Source organism: Lepisosteus platostomus, chromosome 6 (genome assembly GCF_059453375.1).
Source record: "Lepisosteus platostomus isolate fLepPlt1 chromosome 6, fLepPlt1.hap1, whole genome shotgun sequence".
NCBI lineage: Eukaryota > Metazoa > Chordata > Actinopteri > Semionotiformes > Lepisosteidae > Lepisosteus > Lepisosteus platostomus.
The window spans coordinates 2,025,076-2,043,547 of NC_142616.1; the positions used below are offsets into that span (position 1 = coordinate 2,025,076).

The 18,472-nt window shown below is 51.2% G+C and overlaps 1 protein-coding gene across 1 annotated transcript; it reads right to left on the reverse strand.

Annotated features, from left to right (window-relative positions):
• Positions 1-2,139: 2,139 nt before the first annotated feature.
• On the reverse strand, positions 2,140-17,471 carry cabp5b (calcium binding protein 5b). Its single transcript, XM_088637396.1, has 7 exons — positions 17,306-17,471; positions 16,508-16,842; positions 15,224-15,254; positions 10,379-10,522; positions 10,086-10,195; positions 6,293-6,440; positions 2,140-3,841 (listed from the first exon to the last, which is right to left on the reverse strand). Exons 2-7 carry the CDS (start codon positions 16,568-16,570, stop codon positions 3,816-3,818), a joined length of 522 nt encoding a protein of 173 aa, XP_088493522.1. The 5' UTR covers positions 16,571-16,842; positions 17,306-17,471; the 3' UTR covers positions 2,140-3,815.
• Positions 17,472-18,472: the final 1,001 nt, after the last annotated feature.

Here is an 18,472-nt window from a genome sequence, read left to right on the forward strand (position 1 = left end):
TCAGTGTGTGTGTATTAACCCCTCTCTCTCTCAGTGCAGTGTTCATGTACTGGAGTGTCCAGTCAGTGTGTCTGTATTAACCCCTCTCTCTCTCAGTGCAGTGTTAATGTACTGGAGTGTCCAGTCAGTGTGTCTGTATGAACCCCTCTCTCTCTCAGTGCAGTGTTAATGTACTGGAGTGTCCAGTCAGTGTGTGTGTATTAACCCCTCTCTCTCTCAGTGCAGTGTTAATGTACTGGAGTGTCCAGTCAGTGTGTGTGTATTAACCCCTCTCTCTCTCAGTGCAGTGTTAATGTACTGGAGAGTCCAGTCAGTGTGTGTATTAACCCCTCTCTCTCCCAGTAGATTACTGTGTTCTGTCTTTTCTCAGAATATCAGATTAGAAGAACTTTGGTTTGTATTTTAATCCAAATGACAGATCAGATCAGCTCACCAGCTGTTCAGAGTCACATCCCTCATCAGCTCTGCTCTGTTTTTCTCCTGTTGTTTATTTCTGTTTCCACACGCTGGCAGTGGACAGGAGTTATGAGATCTCTGGCTGGACACTTTTCCTTGTGTCTCTTTGTGTGATCCCAGCAGAGACACACTGTCTCACACTCAGTTTAACACACACTGATCCCAGCAGAGACACTGTCTCACACTCAGTTTAACACACACTGATCCCAGCAGAGACACTGTCTCACACTCAGTTTAACACACACACTGATCCCAGCAGAGACACTGTCTCACACTCAGTTAAACACACACACTGATCCCAGCAGAGACACTGTCTCACACTCAGTTTAACACACACACTGATCCCAGCAGAGACACACTGTCTCACACTCAGTTTAACACACACACTGATCCCAGCAGAGACACGCTGTCTCACACTCAGTTTAACACACACACTGATCCCAGCAGAGACACTGTCTCACACTCAGTTTAACACACACACTGATCCCAGCAGAGACACTGTCTCACACTCAGTTTAACACACACACTGATCCCAGCAGAGACACTGTCTCACACTCAGTTTAACACACACACTGATCCCAGCAGAGACACTGTCTCACACTCAGTTTAACACACACACTGATCCCAGCAGAGACACGCTGTCTCACACTCAGTTTAACACACACACTGATCCCAGCAGAGACACTGTCTCACACTCAGTTTAACACACACACTGATCCCAGCAGAGACACTGTCTCACACTCAGTTTAACACACACACTGATCCCAGCAGAGACACTGTCTGACACTCAGTTTAACACACACACTGATCCCAGCAGAGACACTGTCTCACACTCAGTTTAACACACACACTGATCCCAGCAGAGACACTGTCTCACACTCAGTTTAACACACACACTGATCCCAGCAGAGACACACTGTCTCACACTCATTTTAACACACACACTGATCCCAGCAGAGACACTGTCTCACACTCAGTTTAACACACACACTGATCCCAGCAGAGACACACCGTCTCACACTCAGTTTAACACACACACTGATCCCAGCAGAGACACTGTCTCACACTCAGTTTAACACACACACTGATCCCAGCAGAGACACTGTCTCACACTCAGTTTAACACACACACTGATCCCAGCAGAGAGACACTGTCTCACACTCAGTTTAACACACACACTGATCCCAGCAGAGACACGCTGTCTCACACTCAGTTTAACACACACACTGATCCCAGCAGAGACACGCTGTCTCACACTCAGTTTAACACACACACTGATCCCAGCAGAGACACTGTCTCACACTCAGTTTAACACACACCCTGATCCCAGCAGAGACACGCTGTCTCACACTCAGTTCAACACACACACTGATCCCAGCAGAGACACTGTCTCACACTCAGTTTAACACACACACTGATCCCAGCAGAGACACTGTCTCACACTCAGTTTAACACACACCCTGATCCCAGCAGAGACACGCTGTCTCACACTCAGTTCAACACACACAGTGATCCCAGCAGAGACACTGTCTCACACTCAGTTTAACACACACACTGATCCCAGCAGAGACACTGTCTCACACTCAGTTTAACACACACACTGATCCCAGCAGAGACACGCTGTCTCACAATCAGTTTAACACACACAGTGATCACAGCAGAAACACTGTCTCACACTCTGAATTGTGGTGTTCAACTCTTTATTGACAACAGACAGGTTGCTATTGTGCTTGTACACAAGGAGCTGGACAATCTGAAGACCTGGACAAGAGACAAGGGGGGACCAGGAGTACAGCCTCACACAAGTTCATACCACAAAGACAGACAGACAGGTATGGACACAGACACACTCAGTCTGTGTTACACAGATAGGTGCACACAAAGAGACAGACAGGTCCGGAGCTGTGTCAGACAGACAAGGGGAGAGGGGTCAGCAGTCTGGTCTCAGGAGAGAGAGAGGGGCTCTACAGTCACAGTGTGGTCAGCAGTGAGGTCACTGCCGCAGGTCAGGGTGTGGGGACAGAGAGACAGACAGGTCTGAGCTGTGTCAGACAGACAAGGGGAGAGGGGTCAGCAGTCTGCTCTCAGGAGAGAGAGAGGGGCTCTACAGTCACAGTGTGGTCAGCAGTGAGGTCACTGCCGCAGGTCAGGGTGTGGGGACAGAGAGACAGACAGGTCTGAGCTGTGTCAGACAGACAAGGGGAGAGGGGTCAGCAGTCTGGTCTCAGGAGAGAGAGAGGGGCTCTACAGTCACAGTGTGGTCAGCAGTGAGGTCACTGCCGCAGGTCAGGGTGTGGGGACAGAGAGACAGACAGGTCTGAGCTGTGTCAGACAGACAAGGGGAGAGGGGTCAGCAGTCTGGTCTCAGGAGAGAGAGAGGGGCTCTACAGTCACAGTGTGGTCAGCAGGGAGGTCACTGCCGCAGGTCAGGGTGTGGGGACAGAGAGACAGACAGGTCTGAGCTGTGTCAGACAGACAAGGGGAGAGGGGTCAGCAGTCTGCTCTCAGGAGAGAGAGAGGGGCTCTACAGTCACAGTGTGGTCAGCAGGGAGGTCACTGCCGCAGGTCAGGGTGTGGGGACAGAGAGACAGACAGGTCTGAGCTGTGTCAGACAGACAAGGGGAGAGGGGTCAGCAGTCTGCTCTCAGGAGAGAGAGAGGGGCTCTACAGTCACAGTGTGGTCAGCAGGGAGGTCACTGCCGCAGGTCAGGGTGTGGGGACAGAGAGACAGACAGGTCTGAGCTGTGTCAGACAGACAAGGGGAGAGGGGTCAGCAGTCTGGTCTCAGGAGAGAGAGAGGGGCTCTACAGTCACCGTGTGGTCAGCAGTGAGGTCACTGCCGCAGGTCAGGGTGTGGGGACAGAGAGACAGACAGGTCTGAGCTGTGTCAGACAGACAAGGGGAGAGGGGTCAGCAGTCTGCTCTCAGGAGAGAGAGAGGGGCTCTACAGTCACAGTGTGGTCAGCAGTGAGGTCACTGCCGCAGGTCAGGGTGTGGGGACAGAGAGACAGACAGGTCTGAGCTGTGTCAGACAGACAAGGGGAGAGGGGTCAGCAGTCTGGTCTCAGGAGAGAGAGAGGGGCTCTACAGTCACAGTGTGGTCAGCAGGGAGGTCACTGCCGCAGGTCAGGGTGTGGGGACAGAGAGACAGACAGGTCTGAGCTGTGTCAGACAGACAAGGGGAGAGGGGTCAGCAGTCTGCTCTCAGGAGAGAGAGAGGGGCTCTACAGTCACAGTGTGGTCAGCAGTGAGGTCACTGCCGCAGGTCAGGGTGTGGGGACAGAGAGACAGACAGGTCTGAGCTGTCTCTGGCCGTCTCTGGCCGGAGTATCTGGTCAATCTGTCAGGCCTCTCGCTGGTCAGCGTGACATCATCCTCACGAACTCTGTTGGGGGGGGCAGAGACAGGGGGTCAGTATGGACGCAGGGTGTGATGAGTCCCTCCCATGTCCCTGCCCTGTACCCCAAATGTCTATATGGGTTGAATGTCTGTGTATAGTAGTGTCTCCTGTCCTGACTGGAGTTTCTCACCCAGCTGTGTCTGGAGTATCAGCTTGTTCCCCACCCCCACCCCTCTCTGTGTACAGTAGTGTCTCCTGTCCTGACTGGAGTTTCTCACCCAGCTGTGTCTGGAGTATCAGCTTGTTCCCCACCCCCACCCCTCTCTGTGTACAGTAGTGTCTCCTGTCCTGACTGGAGTTTCTCACCCAGCTGTGTCTGGAGAGAAGTCAGGGTATCAGCTTGTTCCCCACTCCTACCCCTCTCTGTGTACAGTAGTGTCTCCTGTCCTGACTGGAGTTTCTCACCCAGCTGTGTCTGGAGTATCAGCTTGTTCCCCACCCCCACCCCTCTCTGTGTACAGCACTGTCCAGTCCTGACTGGAGTTTCTCACCCAGCTGTGTCTGGAGTATCAGCTTGTTCCCCACCCCCACCCCTCTCTGTGTACAGTAGTGTCTCCAGTCCTGACTGGAGTTTCTCACCCAGCTTTGTCTGGAGTATCAGCTTGTTCCCCACCCCCACCCCTCTCTGTGTACAGTAGTGTCTCCTGTCCTGACTGGAGTTTCTCACTCAGCTGTGTCTGGAGTATCAGCTTGTTCCCCACCCCCACCCCTCTCTGTGTACAGCAGTGTCCAGTCCTGACTGGAGTTTCTCACCCAGCTGTGTCTGGAGAGAAGTCAGGGTATCAGCTTGTTCCCCACCCCCACCCCTCTCTGTGTACAGTAGTGTCTCCTGTCCTGACTGGAGTTTCTCACCCAGCTGTGTCTGGAGTATCAGCTTGTTCCCCACCCCCACCCCTCTCTGTGTACAGCAGTGTCCAGTCCTGACTGGAGTGTCTCACCCAGCTGTGTCTGGAGTATCAGCTTGTCCCCCACCCCCACCCCTCTCTGTGTACAGCACTGTCCAGTCCTGACTGGAGTTTCTCACCCAGCTGTGTCTGGAGTATCAGCATGTTCCCCACCCCCACCCCTCTCTGTGTACAGCAGTGTCCAGTCCTGACTGGAGTTTCTCACTCAGCTGTGTCTGGAGTATCAGCTTGTTCCCCACCCCCACCCCTCTCTGTGTACAGCAGTGTCCAGTCCTGACTGGAGTGTCTCACCCAGCTGTGTCTGGAGTATCAGCTTGTTCCACACCCCCACCTCTCTCTGTGTACAATAGTGTCTCCTGTCCTGACTGGAGTTTCTCACCCAGCTGTGTCTGGAGTATCAGCTTGTTCCCTACCCCCACCCCTCTCTGTGTACAGTAGTGTCTCCTGCCCTGACTGGAGTGTCTCACCCAGCTGTGTCTGGAGAGCAGTCAGGGTATCAGCTTGTTCCCCACCCCCACCCCTCTCTGTGTACAGTAGTGTCTCCTGTCCTGACTGGAGTGTCTCACCCAGCTGTGTCTGGAGTATCAGCTTGCTCCCCACCCCCACCCCTCTCTGTGTACAGCAGTGTCCAGTCCTGACTGGAGTTTCTCACCCAGCTGTGTCTGGAGAGAAGTCAGGGTATCAGCTTGTTCCCCACCCCCACCCCTCTCTGTGTACAGTAGTGTCTCCTGTCCTGACTGGAGTTTCTCACCCAGCTGTGTCTGGAGTATCAGCTTGCTCCCCACCCCCACCCCTCTCTGTGTACAGCAGTGTCCAGTCCTGACTGGAGTGTCTCACCCAGCTGTGTCTGGAGTATCAGCTTGTTCCCCACCCCCACCCCTCTCTGTGTACAGTAGTGTCTCCTGTCCTGACTGGAGTGTCTCACCCAGCTGTGTCTGGAGTATCAGCTTGTTCCCCACCCCCACCCCTCTCTGTGTACAGCAGTGTCCAGTCCTGACTGGAGTGTCTCACCCAGCTGTGTCTGTTGTATCAGCTTGCTCCCCACCCCCACCCCTCTCTGTGTACAGTAGTGTCTCCTGTCCTGACTGGAGTGTCTCACCCAGGTGTGTCTGGGGAGAAGTCAGGGTATCAGCTTGTTCCCCACCCCCACCCCTCTCTGTGTACAGCAGTGTCCAGTCCTGACTGGAGTGTCTCACCCAGCTGTGTCTGGAGTATCAGCTTGTCCCCCACCCCCACCCCTCTCTGTGTACAGCAGTGTCCAGTCCTGACTGGAGTTTCTCACTCAGCTGTGTCTGGAGTATCAGCTTGTCCCCCACCCCCACCCCTCTCTGTGTACAGCAGTGTCCAGTCCTGACTGGAGTTTCTCACTCAGCTGTGTCTGGAGTATCAGCTTGTCCCCCACCCCCACCCCTCTCTGTGTACAGCAGTGTCCAGTCCTGACTGGAGTTTCTCACTCAGCTGTGTCTGGAGTATCAGCTTGTCCCCCACCCCCACCCCTCTCTGTGTACAGCAGTGTCCAGTCCTGACTCACCCTCGAAGTCCACGGTGCCGTCGCCGTTGTGGTCGGCCTCCTGCACCACGTCGTCGATCTCCCGCGGGCTCAGCCTCTCGCCCAGCAGGCGCGCCATGGCCTGCCTCAGCTCCTCCCGCGTGATCTTCCCGTCGCCGTTGGCGTCGAACTGGGGGGGCGGGGCGGGGGGGTTAGCTCACACAGCCCGGCCAGGGAGGGGCTGTCTCTCTCTCTGACTGTCTCTCTGTCTCTGTCTCTCTCTCTCTGACTGTCTCTGTCAATTCAATTCAATTCAAGGTGCTTTATTAGCATGACCGATGGGTACAATCAGTGTTGCCAAAGCAAATAAAATAATAAAATTAACATAGAACAAAACAAAAAATAGAAGTAAAATAAAATCTACAGACATGTTACAGACATTTACAACAAAGACATATTATATAATATCGACATATACTGTAGGCGGCTGGAGCATTATTGGGAGACGGACTCACTGTTCCTCAGGCTGTGACAGGAGATCACATACTGGGCTGCCAGATCAACTGAGTTCCCTCCTCCCTCTCCCAGTAGGATTGGGACCTGTTGTGGTTTTGGCAGGTGTGGGAACTCTGGGATTAGATTTCTGAATTTCGGGAAGAATGTTTCTCTAATCCCAGAGTATCTGTCACAGTGCAGTAGGAAGTGCACCTCTGTCTCTATTTCTCCCTGCTGGCAGTGGGAGCACAGCCTGTCCTCTCTGGGCAGCCAGGTCTGCCTGTGTCGCCCAGTTTCTATGGCCAGGTTGTGGTCACTGAGCCTGTACTTCGTCAGGGTCTGTTTCTGTTTGTTATTTTTTATTTTGGTCAAATATTCAGCTAGTGTGTATTGTCTGTTTAAGGTTCTGTAGCATTCCAGTTGATGTTGTGTTTGTGTGTGTGTGTCCCAGTGTGTGAGATATTGCTGTTTGATCTGTGCTGTGATGTGGTTGAGTCTGGGTTGTGGTGCTCTAGCAGTGCTGTCCTGAGGCTGGTTAGTGTTGGTGTGGCTCAGGTCGGTGAGCCTCAGGACCAGCTGGCTCAGGGGGCTCTGTTTTGGGCTCAGCTCTTGGCTCAGCAGGGCTTTGTGGTGGTAGGAATTTTGGTCACTGTTTTTTAGGTGTAGCCAATACTTTAATATTCTTTTCTGTATGTTTATCAATAGTGGGTACTGGCCTAATTCGGCCCTGCACCCGTTGTTAGGAGTTTTTCTCTGCACACGGAGGATGATTCTACAGATCTCCATGTGCAGAGTTTCTGTGGGGTGTTTGTCCCATTGGGTGTAATCCTGGTCTGTGAGGGGACCCCACACTTCACTGCCGTATAGGGCAATGGGTTGGATTACACTTTCAAATATTTGGAGCCAGATTCTTGTTGGTGGGTTGATGTTGAAGAGCCTCCTTCTTATTGCGTAGAAAGCCCTGAGTGCCTTCTCCCTCAGTGCCTTCACTGCCAGGTCAAAACTCCCGGAAGAGCTGATGGTGAGACCGAGATATGTGTAGCTGGATGTGTGCTCCAATGTGTTGTTGTTCAGTGTGAATTTGTACCTGTTTCCCTGAGGTCTGGCTTTCTTCTGGAAAACCATAACTCTGGTCTTGTCCAGATTGACTGGCAGTGCCCAGGTCTGACAGTCCTGCTCCAGCAGTGCCAGGTTCTGCTGCAGCCCCTGTTCTGTGGGCGACAGCAGGACCAGGTCATCTGCGTAGAGCAGGAACTTGATTTCTGTGTCGTGTAGTGTAAGACCAGGAGCTGCAGACTGCTCCAACATTCCTGCTAATTCATTGATATAGATATTGAACAGTGTTGGGCTCAGGCTGCAGCCCTGTCTCACCCCGCGGCCTTGGGTGAAGAATTTAGTCCTTTTGTTTCCAATTTTCACTGCACATTTGCTCTCTGAATACATTGATTTAATGATGTCGTACACTTTGCCCCCTATGCCACTTTGGAGTAGTTTATAAAACAATCTCTCATGCCAAATGGAGTCAAATGCTTTTTTGAAATCGCCAACCAGGCAAAAATTTTTCCTTTGTGTTTTTGGTGGACGTGTTTGTCTATCAGTGTGTGGAGGGTGTAAATGTGATCAGATGTGCGGTGATCTGGCAAGAAGCCTATCTGACTTTTACTCAGGACATTGTGTTCGGTAAGGAAGGCCAGTATTCGTGTGTTCAGGATACTGCAGAATACCTTCCCCAGGTTACTGTTCACACAGATGCCCCGGTAGTTGTTGGGATCGAGTTTATCTCCACTCTTATAGATGGGCGTGATCAGTCCTTGGTTCCAGGCCTCGGGGAAACATCCAGCTGTCATGATGAGATTGAGGAGTTTGAGCAGGGCTTGTTGCAACTTTGGGCTGCTGTGTCTCAGCATCTCATTTATGACTCCATCATGGCCACAGGCTTTGCGTGGTCTGAGGGCCTGGAGTTTGTCCAGTAGCTCCTGCTCAGTGATTGGGGAGTCTAAGGGGTTTTGGTTGTCTTTGATAGCCAATTCCAAAATTTTGAGTTTTTCATAAATGGTGTTTTGGTCTGATTGATTTGTATTTGGGAGCTTTTCATAGAGATTTTCAAAGTATGTTTGCCAGATTGTTCCATTTTGGATGGCCAATTCTTCTGGTTTTGATTTGTTTAAGTTGTTCCACTTCTCCCAGAAACAGTTCTGATTTAGTGACTCCTCAATTTCTGCAAGTTGTTTGTCTATGTATGTGTTTCTTTTCTTTTTCAGCGTGTGTTTGTAAAGTTTTACCATGTCACAGTACCTGAGTCGCAGATCTGTGTTGTGTGGTTGTCTGTGTTTTTCATTTGAGACTTTTCGTAGTGCATTTCTGATGTTTTTGCACTCCGTATCAAACCACTTTTCTTTTGCTTTTGTTTTTTGGTAGTTTTTTGATGTAGTTGTTTTTAGCTTAGATTTTGATGCTAGTTTGTGGAATAGGTGATTTAGTTTTTGTGTGGCCAAGTTTATGCCTAATTTGTTGGTTTGATACGGAGTGTTTAGGAATGTGTCCATCAGTGTCTGAATTTCCTCATGGCCCAGTGCAGTTTGGTATCTGTCTAGGCTGTCTGTGTCCCATCTGTATGCCTGGTTGAGGTCATACAGCTGGCTGGGCTGTGTCAGTGTGTCTCTGTGCTGGTGTGTTCTCTTCATGTAGAGTGTGATCTGGCTGTGGTCGGAGAGGGGAGTTTGTGGCCTGACAGTGAAGGCACTGATACAGGAGGGGTCCAGGTCGGTGATGGCGTAGTCCACCACACTGCTGCCCAGAGCTGAGCTGTAGGTGAACCTGCCTAGAGAGTCCCCTCTAGTCCTGCCGTTGACGATGTACAGGCCCAGCCCTTGACAGAGCTGCAGCAGCTGTCTCTCTCTCTCTGACTTTCTCTCTCTGTGTGTCTCTATCTGTCTCTGTCTCTGACTGTCTCTCTGACTTTCTCTCTCTGACTGTCTCTCTCTGTCTCTGACTGTCTCTCTCTGACTTTCTCTCTCTGTGTGTCTCTATCTGTCTCTCTCTCTGACTGTCTCTCTCTGTCTCTGACTGTCTCTCTCTGTCTCTGTCTCTCTCTCTCTCTGACTTTCTCTCTCTGTGTGTCTCTATCTGTCTCTCTCTCTTACTGACTCTCTGGCTGTCTCTCCATGTGTCCCTCTCTGTCAGTCTGTCCCCCATCTCTCTTTGTATGTCTGTCTCTGTGTCTCTCTCTGTCTGTGTTTCTCTCTCTCTCTCAGACTCTTTCTCTGTGTTTCTCTCTGTCTCTCTCTATGTGTAACTCTCTGACTGTCTCTCTCTCCCCCTCTCTCACTCTGTCTCTCACCTCTCTGAAGGCGTCTCTCAGCTCCTTGACTCCGATCATGCCCGCTGTCTCTGCTAGCAGCTTCGGAGTCATGAGCTCCACAAAGTCATCGAAGTCCACTCTGCCCCCCACTGAGAGAGAGGGGGGTTAATACAGAGAGAGACAGATGGGTTAATACAGAAAGAGGTTAATACACAGAGAGAGGGATTAATACAGAGAGTTATTGCAGTCCAGCCTGCCCCCCTCGGCGAGACAGAGGGGGGTTAATAGAGAGAGAGAGAGAGAGAGAGAGAGAGAGAGAGACAGTGACTCACAGTTCATGTGTATCTGCTGGCCCAGCTCAATGAGCTCCATCTCAGTGGGCATGTAGCCCATCGTACGCATGAGGTTCCCCAGGTCCTTACAGCTGATCAGCCCGTCCCTGTCCTTGTCGAACTCACTGAAGGCCTCACGCAGCTCTGAGAGACACAGGGGTTAATACACTGACAGAGAGACACAGGGGTTAATACACACACAGAGAGACACAGGGGTTAATACACTGACAGTCCCTGTCCTTGTCGAACTCACTGAAGGCCTCACGCAGCTCTGAGAGACACAGGGGTTAATACACACACAGAGAGACACAGGGGTTAATACACTGACAGTCCCTGTCCTTGTCGAACTCACTGAAGGCCTCGCGGAGCTCTGAGAGACACAGGGGTTAATACACACACAGAGAGACACAGGGGTTAATACACTGACAGTCCCTGTCCTTGTCGAACTCACTGAAGGCTTCGCGCAGCTCTGAGAGACACAGGGGTTAATACACACACAGAGAGACACAGGGGTTAATACACTGACAGAGAGACACAGGGGTTAATACACTGACAGTCCCTGTCCCTGTCGAACTCACTGAAGGCCTCACGCAGCTCTGAGAGACACAGGGGTTAATACACACACAGAGAGACACAGGGGTTAATACACTGACAGTCCCTGTCCTTGTCAAACTCACTGAAGGCCTCGCGGAGCTCTGAGAGACACAGGGGTTAATACACACACAGAGAGACACAGGGGTTAATACACTGACAGAGAGACACAGGGGTTAATACACACACAGAGAGACACAGGGGTTAATACACTGACAGAGAGACACAGGGGTTAATACACACACAGAGAGACACAGGGGTTAATACACTGACAGTCCCTGTCCTTGTCAAACTCACTGAAGGCCTCGCGGAGCTCTGAGAGACACAGGGGTTAATACACACACAGAGAGACACAGGGGTTAATACACTGACAGTCCCTGTCCTTGTCGAACTCACTGAAGGCTTCGCGCAGCTCTGAGAGACACAGGGGTTAATACACACACAGAGAGACACAGGGGTTAATACACTGACAGAGAGACACAGGGGTTAATACACTGACAGTCCCTGTCCCTGTCGAACTCACTGAAGGCCTCACACAGCTCTGAGAGACACAGGGGTTAATACACACACAGAGAGACACAGGGGTTAATACACTGACAGTCCCTGTCCTTGTCAAACTCACTGAAGGCCTCGCGGAGCTCTGAGAGACACAGGGGTTAATACACACACAGAGAGACACAGGGGTTAATACACTGACAGAGAGACACAGGGGTTAATACACACACAGAGAGACACAGGGGTTAATACACTGACAGAGAGACACAGGGGTTAATACACTGACAGAGAGACACAGGGGTTAATACACTGACAGTCCCTGTCCCTGTCGAACTCACTGAAGGCCTCGCGCAGCTCTGAGAGACACAGGGGTTAATACACACACAGAGAGACACAGGGGTCAATACACTGACAGTCCCTGTCCTTGTCGAACTCACTGAAGGCCTCGCGGAGCTCTGAGAGACACAGGGGTTAATACACACACAGAGAGACAGGGGTTAATACACTGACAGTCCCTGTCCCTGTCGAACTCACTGAAGGCCTCGCGGAGCTCTGAGAGACACAGGGGTTAATACACACACAGAGAGACACAGGGGTTAATACACTGACAGAGAGACACAGGGGTTAATACACTGACAGTCCCTGTCCTTGTCGAACTCACTGAAGGCCTCACGCAGCTCTGAGAGACACAGGGGTTAATACACACACAGAGAGACACAGGGGTTAATACACTGACAGTCCCTGTCCTTGTCGAACTCACTGAAGGCCTCGCGCAGTTCTGAGAGACACAGGGGTTAATACACACACAGAGAGACACAGGGGTTAATACACTGACAGAGAGACACAGGGGTTAATACACACACAGAGAGACACAGGGGTTAATACACTGACAGTCCCTGTCCTTGTCGAACTCACTGAAGGCCTCGCGGAGCTCTGAGAGACACAGGGGTTAATACACACACAGAGAGACACAGGGGTTAATACACTGACAGTCCCTGTCCTTGTCAAACTCACTGAAGGCCTCGCGGAGCTCTGAGAGACACAGGGGTTAATACACACACAGAGAGACACAGGGGTTAATACACTGACAGTCCCTGTCCTTATCGAACTCACTGAAGGCCTCGCGCAGCTCTGAGAGACACAGGGGTTAATACACACACAGAGAGACACAGGGGTTAATACACTGACAGTCCCTGTCCTTGTCGAACTCACTGAAGGCCTCACGCAGCTCTGAGAGACACAGGGGTTAATACACACACAGAGAGACACAGGGGTTAATACACTGACAGTCCCTGTCCTTGTCGAACTCACTGAAGGCCTCGCGGAGCTCTGAGAGACACAGGGGTTAATACACACACAGAGAGACACAGGGGTTAATACACTGACAGTCCCTGTCCTTGTCGAACTCACTGAAGGCTTCGCGCAGCTCTGAGAGACACAGGGGTTAATACACACACAGAGAGACACAGGGGTTAATACACTGACAGAGAGACACAGGGGTTAATACACTGACAGTCCCTGTCCCTGTCGAACTCACTGAAGGCCTCACGCAGCTCTGAGAGACACAGGGGTTAATACACACACAGAGAGACACAGGGGTTAATACACTGACAGTCCCTGTCCTTGTCAAACTCACTGAAGGCCTCGCGGAGCTCTGAGAGACACAGGGGTTAATACACACACAGAGAGACACAGGGGTTAATACACTGACAGTCCCTGTCCTTGTCGAACTCACTGAAGGCTTCGCGCAGCTCTGAGAGACACAGGGGTTAATACACACACAGAGAGACACAGGGGTTAATACACTGACAGAGAGACACAGGGGTTAATACACTGACAGTCCCTGTCCCTGTCGAACTCACTGAAGGCCTCACGCAGCTCTGAGAGACACAGGGGTTAATACACACACAGAGAGACACAGGGGTTAATACACTGACAGTCCCTGTCCTTGTCAAACTCACTGAAGGCCTCGCGCAGCTCTGAGAGACACAGGGGTTAATACACACACAGAGAGACACAGGGGTCAATACACTGACAGTCCCTGTCCTTGTCGAACTCACTGAAGGCCTCGCGGAGCTCTGAGAGACACAGGGGTTAATACACACACAGAGAGACACAGGGGTTAATACACTGACAGTCCCTGTCCCTGTCGAACTCACTGAAGGCCTCGCGGAGCTCTGAGAGACACAGGGGTTAATACACACACAGAGAGACACAGGGGTTAATACACTGACAGAGAGACACAGGGGTTAATACACTGACAGTCCCTGTCCTTGTCGAACTCACTGAAGGCTTCGCGCAGCTCTGAGAGACACAGGGGTTAATACACACACAGAGAGACACAGGGGTTAATACACTGACAGTCCCTGTCCTTGTCGAACTCACTGAAGGCCTCGCGCAGTTCTGAGAGACACAGGGGTTAATACACACACAGAGAGACACAGGGGTTAATACACTGACAGAGAGACACAGGGGTTAATACACACACAGAGAGACACAGGGGTTAATACACTGACAGTCCCTGTCCTTGTCGAACTCACTGAAGGCCTCGCGGAGCTCTGAGAGACACAGGGGTTAATACACACACAGAGAGACACAGGGGTTAATACACTGACAGTCCCTGTCCTTGTCAAACTCACTGAAGGCCTCGCGGAGCTCTGAGAGACACAGGGGTTAATACACTGACAGAGAGACACAGGGGTTAATACACACACAGAGAGACACAGGGGTTAATACACTGACAGTCCCTGTCCTTGTCGAACTCACTGAAGGCCTCGCGGAGCTCTGAGAGACACAGGGGTTAATACACACACAGAGACACAGGGGTTAATACACTGACAGAGAGACACAGGGGTTAATACACTGACAGTCCCTGTCCCTGTCGAACTCACTGAAGGCCTCACGCAGCTCTGAGAGACACAGGGGTTAATACACACACAGAGAGACACAGGGGTTAATACACTGACAGTCCCTGTCCCTGTCGAACTCACTGAAGGCCTCACGCAGCTCTGAGAGACACAGGGGTTAATACACACACAGAGAGACACAGGGGTTAATACACTGACAGTCCCTGTCCTTATCGAACTCACTGAAGGCCTCGCGCAGCTCTGAGAGACACAGGGGTTAATACACACACAGAGAGACACAGGGGTTAATACACTGACAGAGAGACACAGGGGTTAATACACACACAGAGAGACACAGGGGTTAATACACTGACAGTCCCTGTCCCTGTCGAACTCACTGAAGGCCTCACGCAGCTCTGAGAGACACAGGGGTTAATACACACACAGAGAGACACAGGGGTTAATACACTGACAGTCCCTGTCCTTGTCGAACTCACTGAAGGCCTCCCGCAGCTCTGAGAGACACAGGGGTTAATACACACACAGAGAGACACAGGGGTTAATACACTGACAGTCCCTGTCCCTGACGAACTCACTGAAGGCCTCGCGCAGCTCTGAGAGACACAGGGGTTAATACACACACAGAGAGACACAGGGGTTAATACACTGACAGAGAGACACAGGGGTTAATACACACACAGAGAGACACAGGGGTTAATACACTGACAGTCCCTGTCCTTGTCGAACTCACTGAAGGCCTCACGCAGTTCTGAGAGACACAGGGGTTAATACACACACAGAGAGACACAGGGGTTAATACACACACAGAGAGACACAGGGGTTAATACACTGACAGTCCACTGACTGACAGTGGTGTGACAGTATTGATACAAGATGATAACTCTTACAGTACCTTCAATCTCATCATCGGCGAGCTCTCTCTCCTGAAACACAGGAAGTCGCTCAGTGAGCACTGCCCAGACACTGACCACCTCCGAGTCAGCACACTGACCACAGACTCCTGACCACTACAGACCCCCAGTGCCAGGACCCTGGGGTCAGGGGTCACAGGATCACATCGCGATTGTCCGAACGACAGCACAGCCCATCCTGATCCTCCTCGGGCTCCGGGCCAGTAATCCCACACCCCGAGAGCAGCGGTCTCATCCGGTATCATCCCATAATCCCCTGACTCAGCCCATCGGATCAGGAATGAGATCAGGACCACAGATCAACACAGAAATCAAAACACACTGATACAGGACATGACATAACCCACACAGAGACACTGCAGGACACTGACCGCACACAGACTGGACACTGACACAGACCAGACACTACAGTACACTAACACTGACCGCACACAGACTGGACACTGACACAGACCAGACACTACAGTACACTAACACTGACCGCACACAGACTGGACACTGACACAGACCAGACACTACAGTACACTAACACTGACCGCACACAGACTGGACACTGACACAGACCAGACACTACAGTACACTAACACTGACCGGACACTGACCGCACACTGCAGTACACTGACACAGACTGGACACTGACTGGACACTACAGTACACTAACACTGACCAGACACTGCACTGAGAGAGAGAGGTGTTAATACAGACACACTGATTAGACACTCCAGTACATTAACACTGCACTGAGAGAGAAAGGGGTTAATACAGACACACTGACTGGACACTCCAGTACATTAACACTGCACTGAGAGAGAGAGGGGTTAATACAGACACACTGACTGGACACTCCAGTACATTAACACTGCACTGAGAGAGAGAGGGGTTAATACACACACTGACTGGACACTCCAGTACATCAACACTGCACTGAGAGAGAGAGGGGTTAATACAGACACACTGACTGGACACTCCAGTACATTAACACTGCACTGAGAGAGAGAGAGGGGTTAATACAGACACACTGACTGGACACTCCAGTACATATACACTGCACTGAGAGAGAGGGGTTAATACAGACACACTGACTGGACACTCCAGTACATTAACACTGCACTGAGAGAGAGAGGGGTTAATACAGACACACACTGACTGGACACTCCAGTACCTTAACACTGCACTGAGAGAGAGAGGGGTTAATACACACACTGACTGGACACTCCAGTACATTAACACTGCACTGAGAGAGAGAGGGGTTAATACAGACTCACTGTGTGTTTCTCTGCGATGCCCTTCCTCAGAAAGATACAGGCTGGTCCGTAGATGTTGTCCATGTCTGACGAAGCAGAAGGGATGATGTTTCTTTCTTCCTGTGTGTCTGTCTGTCTCACTCTCTCTCCGTTAGTGTGTTACTGTCTTCTAGGATCTGTGTGTTTTTGTGTATCTCTTTCCCTGACTCACCCGGTGTGTTTCATGATCAGTGTATTGTCCTGTGTTTTTGTCTCACTCACTGTCTGTCTCACTGTGCCTGTCTGTCTCTCAGGACAGAGCTGAGAGGGGTAATGGATTGAAGGGACTGAAGGAGATCAGCTGTTTCGTTTTTTATCTGAAAGAGAAGAAAGTGATTGTATTACTGTACACTGCACTGACCACTATCGGTGTAACTCACAGCGCTGATCCCAGCAGAGACACTGTCTCACACTCAGTTTAACACACACACTGATCCCAGCAGAGACACTGTCTCACACTCAGTTTAACACACACACTGATCCCAGCAGAGAGACTGTCTCACACTCAGTTTAACACACACACTGATCCCAGCAGAGACACTGTCTCACACTCAGTTTAACACACACACTGATCCCAGCAGAGAGACTGTCTCACACTCAGTTTAACACACACACTGATCCCAGCAGAGACACTGTCTCACATTCAGTTGAAGATGAAGACGACAGTGAGAGTGATGAAGATGAAGTTGACAGTAAGAGTGATGAAGATGAAGGTGAGAGTGATGATGGTGATGGTGACGTGTATGGTTGGCGCTTGAGGAAGCCATCTATCAGACTGACCTTTGACCCTCCTGTGAGCCCCCCACTTCCACAGCAGACGAAGAGGCAGCAAGAGGAAGAGTGTCTGCAGCCAGACGACTGTGAGACTGAGCTCAGTGTGGGACTGAGAGACGGGAGAGAGGAGAGAGAGAGAGGAGAGAGAGCAGAGAGAGTGGCGAGAGGAGAGAGAGAGGGGGGAGAGAGAGGAGAGAGAGGAGAGAGAGAGCAGAGAGAGAGGAGAGAGAGGGGGGAGAGGAGAGAGAGGGGGGGGAGAGAGGAGAGAGAGGAGAGAGAGGGGGGAGAGAGGAGAGAGAGGAGAGAGAGAGCAGAGAAAGAGGAGAGAGAGGGGGGAGAGGAGAGAGAGGGGGGGGAGAGAGGAGAGAGAGGAGAGAGAGAGGGGGGAGAGGAGAGAGAGAGAGAGAGGCCAAAACAGAGCCCCCTGAGCCAGCTGGTCCTGAGGCTCACCGACCTGAGCCACACCAACACTAACCAGCCTCAGGACAGCACTGCTAGAGCACCACAACCCAGACTCAACCACATCACAGCACAGATCAAACAGCAATATCTCACACACTGGGACACACACACACAAACACAACATAAACTGGAATGCTACAGAACCTTAAACAGACAATACACACTAGCTGAATATTTGACCAAAATAAAAAAAATAACAAACAGAAACAGACCCTGACGAAGTACAGGCTCAGAGACACAGCCTGGAAATACACACTGGACACAGGCAGACCTGGCTGCCCAGAGAGGACAGGCTCAGTGACCACAGCCTGGACACACACACTGGACACAGGCAGACCTGGCTGCCCAGAGAGGACAGGCTGTGCTCCCACTGCCAGCAGGGAGAAATAGAGACAGAGGTGCACTTCCTACTGCACTGTGACAGATACTCTGGGATTAGAGAAACATTCTTCCCCAAATTCAGAAATCTAATCCCAGAGTTCCCACACCTGCCAAAACCACAACAGGTCCCAATCCTACTGGGAGAGGGAGGAGGGAACTCAGTTGATCTGGCAGCCCAGTATGTGATCTCCTGTCACAGCCTGAGGAACAGTGAGTCCGTCTCCCAATAATGCTCCAGCTGCCTACAGTATGTCGATATTATATAATATGTCTCTGTTGTAAATGTCTGTAACATGTCTGTAGATTTTATTTTACTTCTATTTTTTGTTT

What these genes read in the sequence shown, in the direction of transcription:
- cabp5b (XM_088637396.1), bottom strand. Translation starts at nt 16,570, where the DNA reads ATGGACAACATCTACGGACCAGCCTGTATCTTTCTGAGGAAGGGCATC. An exon ending in GCATCGCAGAGAAACACACA is followed by an intron (nt 15,255 to 16,507) that starts GTGAGTCTGTAT and finishes CCTGTGTTTCAG; the next exon opens with GAGAGAGAGCTCGCCGATGA. An exon ending in CGCCGATGATGAGATTGAAG is followed by an intron (nt 10,523 to 15,223) that starts GTACTGTAAGAG and finishes TGTGTCTCTCAG; the next exon opens with AGCTGCGTGAGGCCTTCAGT.